This window comes from Pyrgilauda ruficollis, unplaced genomic scaffold (assembly GCF_017590135.1).
Source record: "Pyrgilauda ruficollis isolate IOZ18807 unplaced genomic scaffold, ASM1759013v1 scaffold15, whole genome shotgun sequence".
Taxonomy (NCBI): domain Eukaryota; kingdom Metazoa; phylum Chordata; class Aves; order Passeriformes; family Passeridae; genus Pyrgilauda; species Pyrgilauda ruficollis.
This window is the reverse complement of record NW_024513654.1, coordinates 6363787-6380228: the sequence shown is the minus strand read 5'-3', so window position 1 is coordinate 6380228 and position 16442 is coordinate 6363787. Positions and strand designations below refer to the sequence as shown.

The window sequence follows — 16442 nt, the reverse complement described above, 5'->3', positions numbered from 1 at the left end:
CTTTCTCTCCACTCCCAAATAAAAACTTAGCAGTTGTTTTGGATTTTTTAAGTAGTGAGTAGCCAAACCTTTTTTGGTGACCGTCAGGAAGACATTTTACTTGGAAAATAGACAAAAATCCCCTTCTGTCCTAGAAAAATGTGGATTTTCCCTATTTTGTATATTTTGATCTGTGTCAATTCAGGTGTGATAAAGACACTTGATTCATTTGCTCCCACTATTTATTCCTCCTCTGCAGCTGCAAACTTCCACAGATGCTTTGTTTCAAATTTCTCAGCTCAAATTATCCAGTTATCAGTAGTTTTATATAATGCAAAACGTGTTTCTCCCCTGAAGATCCTTCCTTTAAGAGATGGCTTTAGATGATAAGATACTGCAATAGAAGTATTTAAAAAACATTGACACAATGCAAGAAAGTTGATAATTTAGCAAAACTATTTTATTAAAGCTTATTCTCATGATAAAATAATAGCCAACAAAATCATATTAGGCAGGTCTTCTGCAAATGTGTGTAGCTGCCACCTATTCAGATATCATTAAGTCAAGATATTCTTGTTTTCTGTGGTATTCTTTATTTTCAGCTATTTACAGTCAAGCATGAAGCAAAGATTACATCAGGAATGTAGTATTACAATTTCCCCCTGGAGATTCACTGCTTATTGTAAATAATGCCAGATAGGAATTCATGTTTTCCTTCTTATCACTAAAATACAACTATTTTGCCCTTTTTCCATTCAGTATATTTAAAAATATTGCACTACATTTAATTTAACCTCTTACAATCATCATCATCAGCAACACTATGCGAGGAAAACGATACCCAGCTTTTCTTACCCACCGTGTTACAGGAGTCAATTTAAAACCATGAATGTGTGTTTTTGAAATCAGTAAATCAGTATTTGCATTGTTTTCACAGCTCCTTCATGTGCACCAGGGCTTAAATGAAGCACTTGGATATATTTGAAAACCTCTGTAGTAGTCTGTAAGAGCAAACACTGATGGCATTGAATGCAGATCACCACCAATGGTAAGCTGCTGAGAAAATGGAGTGGGGAAGTCTTAATATGCATCTCAAGCAAGTACAGGTTAAATAACTTTTAGACAAGAAGGGAAGCTCATTTTGTGCGATTATTTGCTAAAGCTTAATTTCAAAAGTGTGTCACATGCCTGTTTTAGCATGGATAGTTTTCCATACATCAACTAAGTAGTATCAACTGCCCAGAACTCACTAAAAAGTGCAAGTATGAATGACTGGCAGTAACCATTTTGCTTAGAAGCACAAGCACACTGTCCCATGATGTAAACCACTGCTTCTTAATTTTGCCCATCACAAACTAAACCAAGAAGCAAATTTAAACGAGAGGTACATTACAGATGACCTCAAAAACTAAAGGAATTATTTTTACCATCTCAAACTCCACTCCAACAAAGGCTTTTTTTTTCTACTACCAGCAATACCAGTGATGATGATACGAGTACCTAGCACAGTACCTAAAATAAAGATGATATTTTATACAAAATTTCTATACACAGAAGATGAAACAATGTCTACAGGAAATAAATAAGAATGATGGCCTTAGCCAGGTAATGCTAAGATCCACAGTTTACACATAGCACAAGACCAGACAGATCTTTTCAAAAGCAGCTGGCTGAATTTCTTCCTCATCTCTACTGGACTCACAAATTGACTCAAATAAAACATGTTATATACACTATAAGACATTTTGCTGACAAAGGTGATCCTTCTGCTCAGACTCTTATCTTCTGTCTGAGAAGCTGAATGCAACTCACCATGCTATGATTACTCAAAAGTGTTGAGAGAACATTAGTTACTTTGTATTTTGCACCTTAAGCTTTCCAAAATGATAGTCTGCAGCAAAATATTAATTTCTTTATATTACTTACACCATGATTACATGCTTTTTCACAGAAGGCAATGAAACCTCCAACTCTAGTGAAGAACAACTTTCCTTTATCAGGCTATCAGATAATACAACATCACAAACATATGACTTCGTTCTGGAAGGCATATAAGCCTTTTACCTTGAAAATATTCCCAATTAAATTATTATGAGATACCAGTTTATACTTTTGATATCTAACAATAGTCCAAAGTTCTAAGGAGGATTTTTTTTAGCATAGCATTACTATATTTCATGTTAAATACAAACTGCACAAAGTTCTTGTATTTAACAAAAACATGGAAAACAAATGATATGCAATGATAACTTCAGTAAGTATTAAGAACAGAGAAAATGAAAGACCTTTTGTTTGCTTTCATGATATGTTTGGCAAAAAATACACAACTACCTAGAAGACATACAATAAAACTGTGATCAACACTTAAAAGCCTGGCCCCTTGGTGACTTCTGAGTCAGTCATCAGCTTAGGCATGCAACAAGCTTATAATGTTTTCATCATACAATGGATACTAAACATTTTGAAAACCCTGCCTGTTTCCCATTGAAAATACTAGCTTAAAAAAAAAATACAGAGAGGGGAAGTGGGGTCAAGTAATGCATTAAGGAAACCACACACATTGATGTGAAATGGTAAGGTTACATAATTAGAAAAAATAAAAATAAGTTATTAAAAATAAATTTCCAATATAAACCCCAAAGTGTAGTTTTAACCAGCTACTTTAACAAAACGATGGTGCTGTAGCTGGAGAAGAACCACTATTAGCAATTAACTGTGGAGAAGCAGGACACGCACATTATACCAGTGTTTTAATTTAATTTGTGTGTGTTTGGAGTTAAGTGCAAAGTATTCTTTAAGTCCATTCCTTCAAAGACTAAATATGTAAATATCAGTAAATATCAGATTGAGGTGGATCAACTGGTTCTTCTGATATGATGTTCAATGTTGGAGCCTCTGTCAGACTGCCATCTTCGCTATCCACTTCTTCTGCTATACTGGGTTCCTCAAAATCTTTAGTCAGTTTTTTGGATTGCCTCTCTAAGAACATGTTCTCCAGGGACTCTAGATCCTCAATGCCTGCCCTGTAGTGGATCATCAGCAGCGTGAGGGCCTGCAGTCTCTCACCTGACTTGGCCAGTGCAGCAGAAATCAGGGCTTTTTTCCTCACGTCGGTCGTCTCTTTTTCTTCTTTAACCAGCGAATTATTGTTTTCCAGCTCTTGGTCTATTTCATTCTGCAGCTTATCCAACATAAACTCCAATTTCTGAAAGCGCTCCTCTGTGGGTAAACTTCTGTAGAGGTCACGGCCGATTTCCTTCACAGCGATGAAGACGCTGTCATCGAGGCCGCCCTCCTTGCGGACCAGCTTGATGCCGGAGCCCGCGGCGCGCTTGGAGGGGCTGCTGGGCCCGCTCAGCTCGGTGTCGCTGCTCTCGTTGTCGGACGTGTTCGGGGTGTGCTTCGGCGAAGGCTCGGCCACGTCCGGGCCCTGCTCGGCCAGGCGGGGTTTGGGCACTTGCCGGAGGTTCAGCAGCCGCGTGCTCGTGTTGATGATGTGCCTGGTCAGCCCTGTAGTTCTGTTAGCAGACTTGGCCTCGGAATCAACCCGAAGGGATGCGGCTGCAGGAGCCTCCTGGCCCTCGGCTCTGCTGGCGCCCCCAGTTCGATCGAGCCGCTTTTCAGCTCCTACACAAAAGGGCATCTCAGTTAAACATTTCTCTTGACATTTTTTGTGGCAAACGTAAGCGCAGAACATGCACTGCGAAGCTGCTTTAGTCCACACCTTCTTTTTGCAGTAATCACACCAAGTTGGATTCTGAAACTGAGTATCTTGAAAGTTATGCCTGTTCTCCGTGAGAACTTGTCCCAAAAAAGGATCCTCTTTCTGAAGGGCACGAGCTTCTTCTTCTATGTGACTCTCTCTCTCTTTCTCCAGAAATACGCTTGAATCATCAACTTCACCTTCTTTTAAATATTTGAATTTTAAAGTTATGTCACCGTAACAAAATTTTTCATTGAAACCTTTATGGGTTGTCAAACTCCGCAACGCTGTTCTGGTGACTGCTGCTTTAGGTGTAGGAGCACGCAGCTGAAATTTTCTAACAAATTCCATCGAGGACGTAGCTAGACAATCTAAAGCAATCTCTTCAAGTTTTATGCTTGCATATCCTAAGCAGATAAAACCACCTGCTTTGAAAGGGTCTCTGCACCACAGTGCAACATTAAGGTACTTATGGTATTTTTCTACTTCAAATAGACAGGAGGATGTTCTCGTCATCGGCCATCGGCCCTGACGGCTCTTATAAGGAATTTCTGGTGACTCCCATGTTCGATGATCATCACTATCTTTGCAACTACGTGCATTTTCTGTAAGTCCATCTTTTAATGTATCTTGCTTTGGTGCAGTTACTACTTTTGATACTGCTGGGTCTTCTATCTGATCACTAACTTTAATTAGCTTCTCTGTAGATTTTTCTCCGTTACTTGCAGGTGGAGGTGGCCTCTCTGGTTTATCAGAACATACACTTGCCGTTTCTAACACAGTCTGGCTATCACTACTAGACAAAACAGGCTTAATTTGGGGCCTAGGTGGCACAGGAGGCTTAGTACTAGATCCCTGTGACTGTTTACCTGATGGCTGTGGTGCATCTGAAACCTCAACAGTTTTAGGTGTTGCCACTTTAGCCCCATCTTTTTGTTGCGTTTTGGATGCTGCCTGGTAGTTTCCTAAATGCAGTTTTCGGTTCAGGATGGGTGATATAGTTCCAAGAGGTTTAGCAGCAGCAAGAATTACTACCGACCGTTTGGGACTCGGAGATGTTGGCAGATCTTCCTTTTGGTCAGGTGTATCACAAGTTAAGTCTTCAAATTCTGAATCAAAATCTCTGCTATCAGTATCAGCTGCTAAACTGTTCTGGTCATCTTCTGCCTGTGCCAAGAAAGCTGTGTCCTCCAATTGTCCAAATCCATCCTGCAGTGCTGAGCCATGCTGATTATACCCAACAGGCCTTTCATAAAAGACTAAAACTCTCTCCCCAGCTTGTCTAATCAGCTTCAATACTTGGACAGTTGATGTGATTTTAACACCTATTAAAAAAAAAAAAAGACAAACATTATTAAGTTCTAATTATGATAATAATCTAAGTGACCAAAAATAGGCAACAAACGCATTGTTGCTCAGTAACAAAGGAAGTCAATTATGACAGAAGAGCTTAATTGAAATGTAACAGATGGATTCTCTCCATTTTATTCATAAAAATATTAAGCTGAAAAAAAAAAATTACATAAACACTCCAGTTTGCTGCTCATAATAATACTATAAACTTACAAAGTAATGTTGATTTGATATGGAAACAATTTTAACCTTGCTTTTACTGTAAGTTTGGACTTTTCAGCAGTAGACATTTAACAAAGGACTCAAAAAAGATGGGTATCTTTAAACACAGTTATAATTATAACAGAAGCAGGCTAAAATGAAAATACTTTCAATATGTTAATGAAATATGGGCATAATGCTACATTATCAGTGTGGCTGGAGAGAGCTGAACCATCTTTCAGAGCCATTTGATGTACCTCCAAATTACATGCAAACTATCTTAATGAGCACACAGTCCAAATACAGTCATGCAGGGGATCACATAAAAATGACTTTTCCTTTGTTCTAAAGCAATCATTCAAAGGAACTGAAAACCCTTTTAAATTACTGGAGTATTGCAATGGGGATTTATTTAGACAGTACCTAAGCAAAAGAACTCATTGTAGATTTTAAGCTCTGGTCTGTAAAACCTCTGTAAAAGGTTAAACTTCCTGCTAGCCCAGTCACATTAATGTTTTGGCTCGGTTTTTTATTGTTTTGTTAGTTTGTTTGTTCTGTTTTTAATGTTGTTGCCAAATGTTTATTCAAGCTTCTTTTGCCCTTTACCTAAGAAGGAGTAAATAAATATGCAAGAAAATAAAACAAGCAAAGACCTTAAGTGACCATAAATACAAAAATGTTAGTTTTAGAGTGCCAAGCACAACTGTAACTATTAAGAAAGGGAGATTGGCTGAACTGCATACACGACAAGACGACCCTCATTGTGAAATGCCACTCACTGCCAATTGCCAGCAGTCTGTCTCCTCTCTGTAGATCAGCAGCTGCAGCAGGTGAGTTTGGAGTCACAGTTTCGATGACAACGTGCCCTGCATCCTCCTCCTTGGACTGCACAAGGCGCAGCGTGAGCCCAACACTTTGCAGATTCCCTTTCACAAGTTCTGCCTGCAGAGAAAGAAGTCAAAAGTATCTCAGTAAAGCAAGGATTCGTGGCTACTATCAATAATTTAAATAAAAATTAAATACAATTATACCATTTTAATATTAAAAAAAATCATTATTTTAAAAACGCATTAGGATATCCATTGACTTGACCTAATTGATTAACAGTCTGCTAACTAATTTTACACCTTTGGAGACATTCACAGAAAGTCCCAATCCTAAATAAAACACTACTATTAAACACAACCTCATTATCCATTTTATTAGGAGCACTGCACCATCAATCTAGGTATCACTTTGAATGTAGCTCATTTGTGTTATAAAACCTAACGCTATGAGCGGCTTTCCAGTAGTCTGTGTAAAAAGGTGTTTGGAGTGACAAAACTCTTATGTACTTACAGATTGCTTAAGTATACTTAGAACAACTCTCAATTAACAATAGCCTAAAAAGTTTCTTAAATGAGGCAAACCCTTTTCTCATACGTGTTGTGGGCAACGGTCTATAGCTAGCCAGAGTGGACCCCAACAGCCCGGCAGAAAACACGATATTTCACATACTTATCTTGAAAAAGAAATACAATTTAAATTTTAACTCAAATAACCCCAAATACCTTTTTAAAAACAAACAAACAAAAAACCAAAAAAGGACAACTGAGGTGCAATCCCTGTAGCTGGTTTTCATATGACAGATCTAGGTAGGGATCAATTATTTACAGATCTCAGTGTCTGAGATCTTTGGCAACTCTTTTCCTAATAAAAGCAGTCCTTAATGAATTTAACAGTATCATTTTTTCCTCTAAAGCACATTCCTTTTAGACTATTTCAAATTACTGTCTACCACCATTCCATCAACAGATATTCTATTTGAAAGGAGAACTCATATGTTTCAGCTTCAAGGACAGAAATTTAATTTGTTTTTTTGATTCCCAAGAAGAGAGAGGCCGACAGTGTAGAAACCTCCACAGGAAATTTTATATTTGGTTTCAATTTACTGAGTTCAGGTAGACAGCCTTCTCCTGCAGCCTTCTGCATTTACTTTGTTGCTATTCAATTGTGGATGTTTGAACTGTCTGAAGCTGAGCCTCCTCTTTGGAGGATGTGCTCATTTACTCAGTTTGTGCAATGGCTTTCCACAGATGGAAGTGGATTACTTAGCTCAGTCCACGGCTCCCTCCTTGGCTGCATGGCTGTCACTCCTTTCCCATAATCCTAATAGCACTGCATCCTTGGTTCTTTTTTAATTGTAGTTCAGTTCTTTACAGAAATAAAAATGCTCTGCAGCTCAGCAGTTTGCTATAAAACAGCACTGAGTTTGAAGAAGCAGACTTGTGCTAACTTTCTAAGCTTTGTCACTATTTTCTGCATTTCCCACAGGCACCTACTCTTTTTTTTCAAACTTCTATTGTTAACACCCAGTAATGTATGCAAGAATAACAAGGCCAATATAAGCTTAATTGCAGTTCCAAGACTTTAAGGTTATTCCAGAATGAAACAAGTAAATAGCTGCCTACAGAAACAACCCTGATGGAGTTTTCAGATTGATTTTTGTTCATTTATTTGTTTAAATGCCATCCTCATTTACACCAAAACTACTGTTACATAATTAAATTTTAAAAAATTTAAACAATAAGCTACTAAGCGTTAAGAAACGAAGTATTAGAAATGTCTGTGGAAGAAGACAAACTTTTTTAAAAAAAAGAATTGCTCTTCTGCTTTAGCCCTTTATTTATATGCACTATAGTTTTAAGCTAGCAATACACAAATGTTGCAATGTGCTGTATGGAAACAACATGAACAATTACTGCAATTTCAAATAACACTAATTGAATATTTTAACTGTCAAAAACACAAATGACATGAATTTGCTTTGGCAGCACGCAAAGCTGCAACAAAAACAACATCCAAAGATCACAATAATATAACTGCACATTCTTATCAAACAATGAGGAAACCATTATTTCTGAGCTTTACTCGGAGTCCAAGTACTCAAATCTCAGTTTTCCTATGATGGTTCCTTTGTAAGTCTCACTCTAAGTGATTAAGCTCAAAAAATATTTCCAAATCATTGTGTTTGAATAGAAGAGGAACTATCATAATGAAGATCAGGAAGTAAACTCACATTTAAGGAATGCTGACAAACATGAAAATTACAAAGGGCTGAAAAACAAATTATAACCACTTTTCCCCCTAATTTCTGTTAGTGCACTGAAGTAGAAAGATGTTTAGTGAGAGAACTCCAGGAAACAAATGGATGCTTAGAACAGTGAAAGGAAAAAAGAAAAGCCCAACAAAAACCTCAAGATGGTTTTCCTTTTAACACCCTGTTGTTCTGGCCATTTAATTATACTCCTTTAGGAAGTCATCTATTTTGACTGTACATAGTTTCTTCTGAAATCTTACATTAGTTCTGCAGCTCAAAGCCCAGAACTGGAGCTCTTCAGCACGACAAGATGTTTGAGAGTCAAGGCCTGCCCAGGGTGGATCTCCTGTTAGCTTTGCATGGGAGCACAAGAGGACATTGCTGTGAGATGTTCTCAGCATGAGACAACTCTTGTCCACTCAGTCTCTGAGCAGAGCAGAAAAGCACCCACCTACTGAAGGAAGGTGGCCACCACAACCCTGTCACAGGAGTTACCTCAGGCCAGCTCCTTTCTTCTACAGTTGGTATTTTCTCATCCATTCTAAGAATGGCTCAAGGTGATAAGATTTCTCCAGAAAGTCACAAGTCTTGTCTGAAAGAGAATGTCAGGAGGAAGAGCTGGTGTTCAACATGTGACTTTTTGAAGAAAGGCAGGAATGACCTCTAACCACTATTGGTACTTGCAATCATGGCAAAGTGCACGATGACCAGATATGAAGAAAGGGCACAACTAGACAGTAGAAAAGAATAAAAAAGTTACCAAAAGCTCTTTTTTAAAGCACTTGTCAGTACAGACTCTGGTGTTCTTGAGTTTCCTTTGAATCCAAGGACTCCTTTGAGCAGAACTACACAGAGGATGACTTAACAGCGAAAATATTCTGTAGTGCAAAAACTAGAAACTCTCGAGGTGATCCCCAGCATTTCACCCTTCCCTCCTCCTCCAGGGAGAGACCACATGAAAGAAATGAGGGACAGCTGGGACCCAAGATATGTAGGTATCTCTGAACATTTGGCTCCCATGCAGGGACACAGCCTGCAGATTACAACATGTATGACTCACTGATGGCAAGGAGACTTCCCATATTCCAGCAGTATCTGATGGAAAGCTGTTTTTGGAAGGAGAGTTCCTTTGAACGTAACAAGCAAAGTTCATCTCAACTTTTTATTATCTTTGGCACAGTCACAAGCTTTCTCATGAAGTAAAGTGGTTTTATTTATCAACCCAAACCAGATGAATGGTTTCCTTCATTATTCTTTCTGGCACCTGCAAGAAACACCACCCTATCTCAGACCAAGATGAATGCAGGTGAAAACCATTTGGAGCTCTCAAAACCCCCCACCCCAACAAGTTCATGCACAAACCCAAGCATCCTTGTATACCCAGCACAGCTACTTTATGCCTTTCTGTCTCCCCCTCAAATTAAGGCTTGATAATAAATGTGAAGAGCCAAAGACCTATTGGAACACTAATCACGAGGAGGATGAATTTCAGTTAAATGACACAGAGGTTGGAAGAAAATTGCTAATAATGAAAGGACATTTATTATCAAGAAACCTTGCTGCAAGGCAGAAAAACTAACAGCTGCACCCAGGAGAAAGGGAAATTTGAACCAATTAGCTATATCATATTAAAGCAAGTTTATTTTAATTTGATCTAATTAATAGCTCTATTTTACTAGTTCCTGCAAACCTTAGTAGTTATTTAAATAAGGAGCAAGACAAAGCAGATATTAGTACTTCATTGTCAGTGACAGGCATACATTCAATGTATTTTATATTGAAATAGTTGGAGCTAAACTGTATCACAGAGCTTAGAAAATGTATCTTAAAAAAAACAAACAAACAATCCCCTGACTATTTATTAAATACTTGTTGACATTAAGATGCAACAAAACAGGAATGATTATCCCGAAGAGAAAAAAAAAAGGTAGTAATTTCCTTAGTGTTTTATTATTAAAAAATCCCCCAAACCCAGCAATAAAACAAGAAAACACAAGATGTCCATTAACTTTAGAATTAATAGAACATTTTGATGTGGAGCTGTGAACACTTGGCTTTTACAGGACAAAGTCCAGAAGCATCAATTCCACAGCACAACCCCACTGCCACTTTCAGTTCAATACTGGATGTGTGCTCTGGACACACAATGCAGGAGAAAATCATCTTGTGTCTCACGGCCTTTCCTTGCCTCAGCCTTGTTGTTCTGAAAGCCCAGCACTGAATGTCAGTGAAAAGAAATTTTTCCAAACCTTTTCCAACATACCAGCATTGAACTCCATAGCTCCACAGTGATTAATCAGAAGTTTACAGCTTGCTAGTATCATTTAAATGGCCAAATATTTACACAAATGTCAAAACATGATGCAGTTTTAATCTTCAAAGACTTCATGAAATTATCAGTCTGAAATAATTTACAAATACAATGGGATGATAAACATCCCTTTTACAGGCAACAGAAAAATGTGATGCCATCTCATTTACTATTTATTCCAAAACCATATATGAAGTTAGATTATTATTTGATTCGGAGGTAAGAATACCACCAGTAATACTGTAGTCTCATAAGCAGAATCTAAATTAGCATTAGATACAGCACTTCCATTCAGAATTTCTAAGACAAGACATAATAAATCATGTCCATTAATAAACACAGAGATTACCATCTAGGAAAGTGTGTATGACAATCTCTGACCAGCAGTGCAACATCATACACCTAAACTTTAAAAACTATTAGATGCATACAAAAATAGAAAAAAACAAAATTAAGCCACGGCAGGATAATTGGAGCATAAGACTTTTGCTTTTAAACCAAACTGCTTATTTTCAGGAACTAAAAATAAAATAGTTGTTTTTTGTAAGCTTAATTTTACACTGTAAAATAATTTGTAATAGTCTAAATTTGCTTAACTATTTGTAAGCATTAAAATCCTACGTCTTTACTAGAATTTAGTAAGCATGTCACAGTCTTTTGAATAATTGCTAAGAAAAGCTTCATCAACCCAAGCACAAATAAGAAATCCTATTTTACTGACTTTACATCAACTAGAAGAACACTGTTTTTCCAAACTGTTCATATTCCCTATCAGGGGTATGTAACACACTCTGTGTAGCAGAAACTGAACCCATATCAGTGCTGTATTACGAATAAAAATATTTCTTTTTGGCCGAACTATCAGAGGGGCCAAAGGGGATCTTAGGTATTCTTGCAAGGTAGGGTCTAGTGCCTTTTGAGGAAAAAAAGTGAAAATGTCTGTGAATATGTCTGTAAAGTATTACATTCTCCCAGACAACCCCGCACGCCGAGAGGAGAGGAAGGAATATTTCATGTCAAAATTCCCCAAAACATTAAAGTCCAAAACTGGGAAACAGTTTCTTCTCTTCAGAAGACTTAGTTCTTTGTATTATTGAAAAAACGTTTTTGGCAAACATCCTTAAAACACTGACTTTAGTATTATTGCTTTTTTCAACCCTATTACTGAATACAGTTATTATGTATGACCTGCACAGCAAAGAGGCTGTGAGATTATTTACAGGGGAGAGGAGGCACTGAAAGGAAACGCGTATCGCCAGGCCCACGATTTGCTCCTCAGAAACACTGGACACAAAGGAAATAAAATAATTTTCTTGTAATGTTCTGGGAGGATTTCAATCTATGGTTTAGAAAAGGAGTAGATGTTTTTCTTCTCCTTGAGACACAGCCCTGAAGCCTAAAGAGAGCTTGTAGCAGTGTAGCACAAGCCTTTTCCAGCCTTTTCCACGGGGCATGGTAACCCCAGACGTGTTCTGATGTAAACCTGGACTCAGGAATCCACAATGACAGAAATATTTTCATTTCCCAGGCACTGAGAAAGCTCCCAATTACACGAAGATAAATGTTTTCTGAGCAGTCAAGAGCTATCCCTGTTCATGGGATGCTTAAACAGCCCAGTAGTCATTAAAGTATGCCCTGATTATCAGTTCCACACTGTACTCACATTGCACAGGTGCAATGATGCACACGTGTGGATGTGCCTCCATCTCCAGATTTAACCTATTTCCTTTAGTGTGTTCAGAAATGTTCAAGCACACTGACAGAAGGTTTAAATAAAATAAAAAGCTGTAGTAATATTTATAGAATAACTACACTATGCAGTACAACAAACAGTGAAAAGGAAGGAAATAATCTCTGCAATCAAATTAAATCTAGATAGAAAATTGACTTAAGTTATTTTCTTCCCTACTAGAAAGAGGCATTAATTGCAAATCACTTATTAGAAAAAAAACTCATGGTAATGTAATGTAAAAGAGAACACACTGGCTACTTAAAACATCAGTACACACTACAGCTAGAAGCAATATGCCATTCTAAGAAACTAAAACATACTAGAAAACACATTTACAAACTTGAAAATTAATTTACTGATTTGTGATTTTTTTCAAATAATTAATAGAAAACTGCTTCAATAAAAATCTGATTCAATTTTTCCCGTAAACTGAATCTAAATAATAAAATCTAAAATTGCTACTGTTCCACAATTTGTATCAAGACTTCTATGACAATAACTAACATAGTCTTTCTTGCTATGTGATCCTTCCTCCATACCAGATATACACATCTTGAGTATCATTCAACTGGAAATTTAAATGTATTTTTCTACCATTCCGAGGTTTACATTGATTCAGTTAATTTCAACAAACATTTTGATTTGTCCCCTCCGTTTTTTTTAATATTTTGACAAAACATATCAGACAAATATGTTGAATGAACATGCATTTCTTCTAGATATACAGAATGGTAGGTGAAATAACTAAATTTATTAGTACACTTAAACATTTAAATATATATATATGTGTGTGTGTGAGTAGAACCTCCAAAAAGAAATCAAAAGGAAACTATCTGCTGCTTATAAAAAATTCCTGTTGAACAGCAATCCCAATTACTGTTTTTGCACAATTCCTTTTACAGTCATAACTGAGCAACTGCTATAAAGATATTCTTATGCCCATTTTGCCTGAAAGAAATAATTTGAAAATATTATTAAAAACTCAACATGCAAAACCAAAATAAGTTTGAAAGAGCTACTAAAATGGACTTTTACCATAAGGAGATATCACCAATAAAAATAAAGTAACAACCACATTTTCATAACTTCTCTTTCTGTTCCGTGCCACTTATTTGATAGCTAAACCATTCCTTACTTGCACCCAAAATTCACTGGAGTGTTTGTTGTGGGTTTCTGGACCAGGCTGATCAAAATTTTAGACATATTCAAATTTTAGCCAGTTTTAATTAATTGGTTTTTGCTTAACCTGGTGTTCTCCTTTCCTCCACTGCAGCTCTTACTGTGTGCTGAAACCCCGTGAACCAGGAGGGTTTTTCTGTACTCAGGTGTCCTAAGCAGACTTCCACTTGCTTAATCCCCTAAAAACGTTAACTTTTCACACTGCTCTCCTTTCTCTCCAAAACTTCTGAACAACACACTCTGTCCTGAAAACAACTTCAATCAGTGAAACAAAGGAATCAGCCAACACTCGAAATCATCTTGAGACTAATTATTCACATACAATTGTTCTAGTACAAATATCAGAAAATATCTAGTGCAATATCAGAAAATAAGTTCTTCAGCTTCCTTCCTTTGATTCAACACTGCCCATTTTGTTATTTATGCATCTTTGACATATATTTGCATTCCATACCCTATCAGCTGGAGCAGCTTTATAGGACTGGTTACACCTTGTGTCTCCTTGTATGTTACTGAACAAATAGGCACCAACTGTTTTGTGGAATATTAGGAAAACCAGGTTTTTGATTACTACAAAACAGCAAAAAAAAAAGGGAAGTGGGATGTCCTACCTTTTACTGTTAATCTTTGCAGCCTTGTGAACTGTGCATGGGGAGACGCAACGATCTCAGATGAACACTGCATTTTTCCTGTTTGGTTTGTTTTATTTTTAGGAAGAAGTGTACTTATGGACAAAGGTCTTGATATTTTCTTACTAGTCATCCTAAATAGCAAGCCAGTGGGGTTAATTTTCTGTTCTACATGATAACTCGTAAAACCCAAAAAATAAAAGTTTAAAAATATGACTATAATTTCGTTCTGAAATGAGTTACATATTGGGCCAAGATCATATTTAAAATAGCAATTCATTAACACCACAATATGGCAAATGTTGTGCACATGTCTAACTTCACCATCATAAACTACTTGTATGAAAAGAAATGTGACAATTCATCGCAGGAAAATTAAACATCTGCATGTCTGCCTGATGAGCACTGAAAACTTTTTACATCAGCAAAATCCAGAACAGGCTTGTTACTGAACAGAATGAGGAGCTGTATCTTATTTTCCCAAATACTTCTGACACATTGCAGGTACTCTTTGGCTAAGCTACTCCTAAAAAATTGCACCTTCCAATTGCACGGTGAAGCAGGTTACACGACATGTAAAAAGCAAACTGTTTAGCAATTATCATGAATTGCTGGGGCATTCTTACAGCAATTACAGGACTTGAATGGAGGAGATAAAGACAAGGCAGCAGAAAACCTGCATTTAACTTTGAAGTGTCAAAAGTAGGTAAAATAAAGGCCTTCAGTTTTAGGTGGAGCTCTTTGCAGAGCAATTTAGCACAAACACCAACATAGCTCGTGTGTGAGTGCTCTTACTCATTGACATCCTTTTAGTCTTTAGTAAATCCAACTTTGATGATTTCCTTTGGCTCTGAAAAAATGAAAAAAAATCTTTTTTTTCCCCCTAATGTTATATAACCATATAAGCCTTTGATTGGAAAAAGGTTTCCTCCAATATTGCTTAAGCATTACTTGGTCATCATGTAAATATTTTGTGCAAAACTCAGGTAGTCTAATAAGAAATACTGAAATAATGTTACTTAGTTAATTAATAATACAATATGTGACATCAAACCAATAAAAACTTCACCTTGTTATGAACCACTGCATTGCAAATTACAGATAAAGGAGATTGATGAGGACCTGTGAGTTTATGCACTGTGAATACGTGCACATGGGACAGGGCAACCCAGGGGTTTGCTCATCTCTGAGATGGAAGCAAAAAACCTGAAAACATTCCAGTGTATGCATTAAAAGTAAACCCTCTAAACCAGTAATTATTTATATGTATCTTGGAAGTATCTAATTAATGGTGATGTGACAGCTACTATTAATCTTCCTGCAATAAACTCAAAATATTGGACTATCAGGTGAAGTTCTTTATAATGGAACCAACAGACACAGTGAAGAGTTTTCTCCAGACAGAGAAACTGCTTGGCAATTTTCACTATCAGACCCAGCAGCATTAACTACCTGAATACTGACATGGATATTGCCATAAAAACTAAAAATATGAAAAATTATTATCCAGTGTGATTACAATAATATGCATTACAGATGCTAGTCTCCATGGAAATAAGATATACAATATAATTTAAATTCACTAAAAAGCAGTAACTCTTTGATTTCAATAACGGGCTTTAAAGTCACATTTTAAAGGGCTTAGAAGTTACTTTTCTGACAGAAAAGCTACACTCTCACAAACAAAGCATTAAGACTGCAGGTAATACAAATTACATCTTATCAATAACACAGTCAAAGCAACAGGGACCTCGCACGCACCTAGAAGCTCCATAATCATACAATTTGAAATATCATAGAACTTAAAACTGTTTTTTCTGCACTGCAGAAACACTATTTTCTTGGCAACTGGTACATTTCTCATCAACATTAATGGCTAGATGGCTATTAAAGCAAAGCACAAGCCTGAACAATATCCTGTGTAACCCACTGAGTGTTCAGACTCCCACATTCCCACTGAACTAGCTAAGCCCAAAGGAACTAAAGCAGATGTAGTAAAATGATTCGTGATCTTAACAGCTCTTCAGAGATTAAATAGAAGACCCATCTGTATCAAAATGAAGTTTCTGCTACATACAAGCCCCAACCCCACCCTTTGCCCAGTAGTAAAACCAGACCAACACTTTTCTGATATTCTGTTACCATGGCCAGAAGAAATGAGGATTTATATTTAACTTATTCTGAATAATTGCTGCAAGAAGGCCAAGGTTTTGCATATAATAATTTTGCTGTACCTAGAAAAGCAGCCAAACCACGCTGAGTTGTTTTCAATTAAA

General features: G+C 37.0%; 1 protein-coding gene across 1 annotated transcript in view; it reads right to left on the bottom strand.

Annotated features, from left to right (window-relative positions):
• Positions 1 to 552: 552 nt before the first annotated feature.
• The window catches only part of PDZD8 (PDZ domain containing 8), a 52737-nt gene continuing 36847 nt past the window's right edge, over positions 553 to 16442 (bottom strand). The window contains exons 4-5 of the mRNA XM_041461356.1: positions 6016 to 6178; positions 553 to 5007 (exon numbers count right to left, since the gene is read on the bottom strand). Of these exons, the coding sequence (XP_041317290.1) occupies positions 2810 to 5007; positions 6016 to 6178 (2361 nt within the window). The 3' untranslated portion in view covers positions 553 to 2809. The remainder of the gene's footprint in view (positions 5008 to 6015; positions 6179 to 16442) is intronic.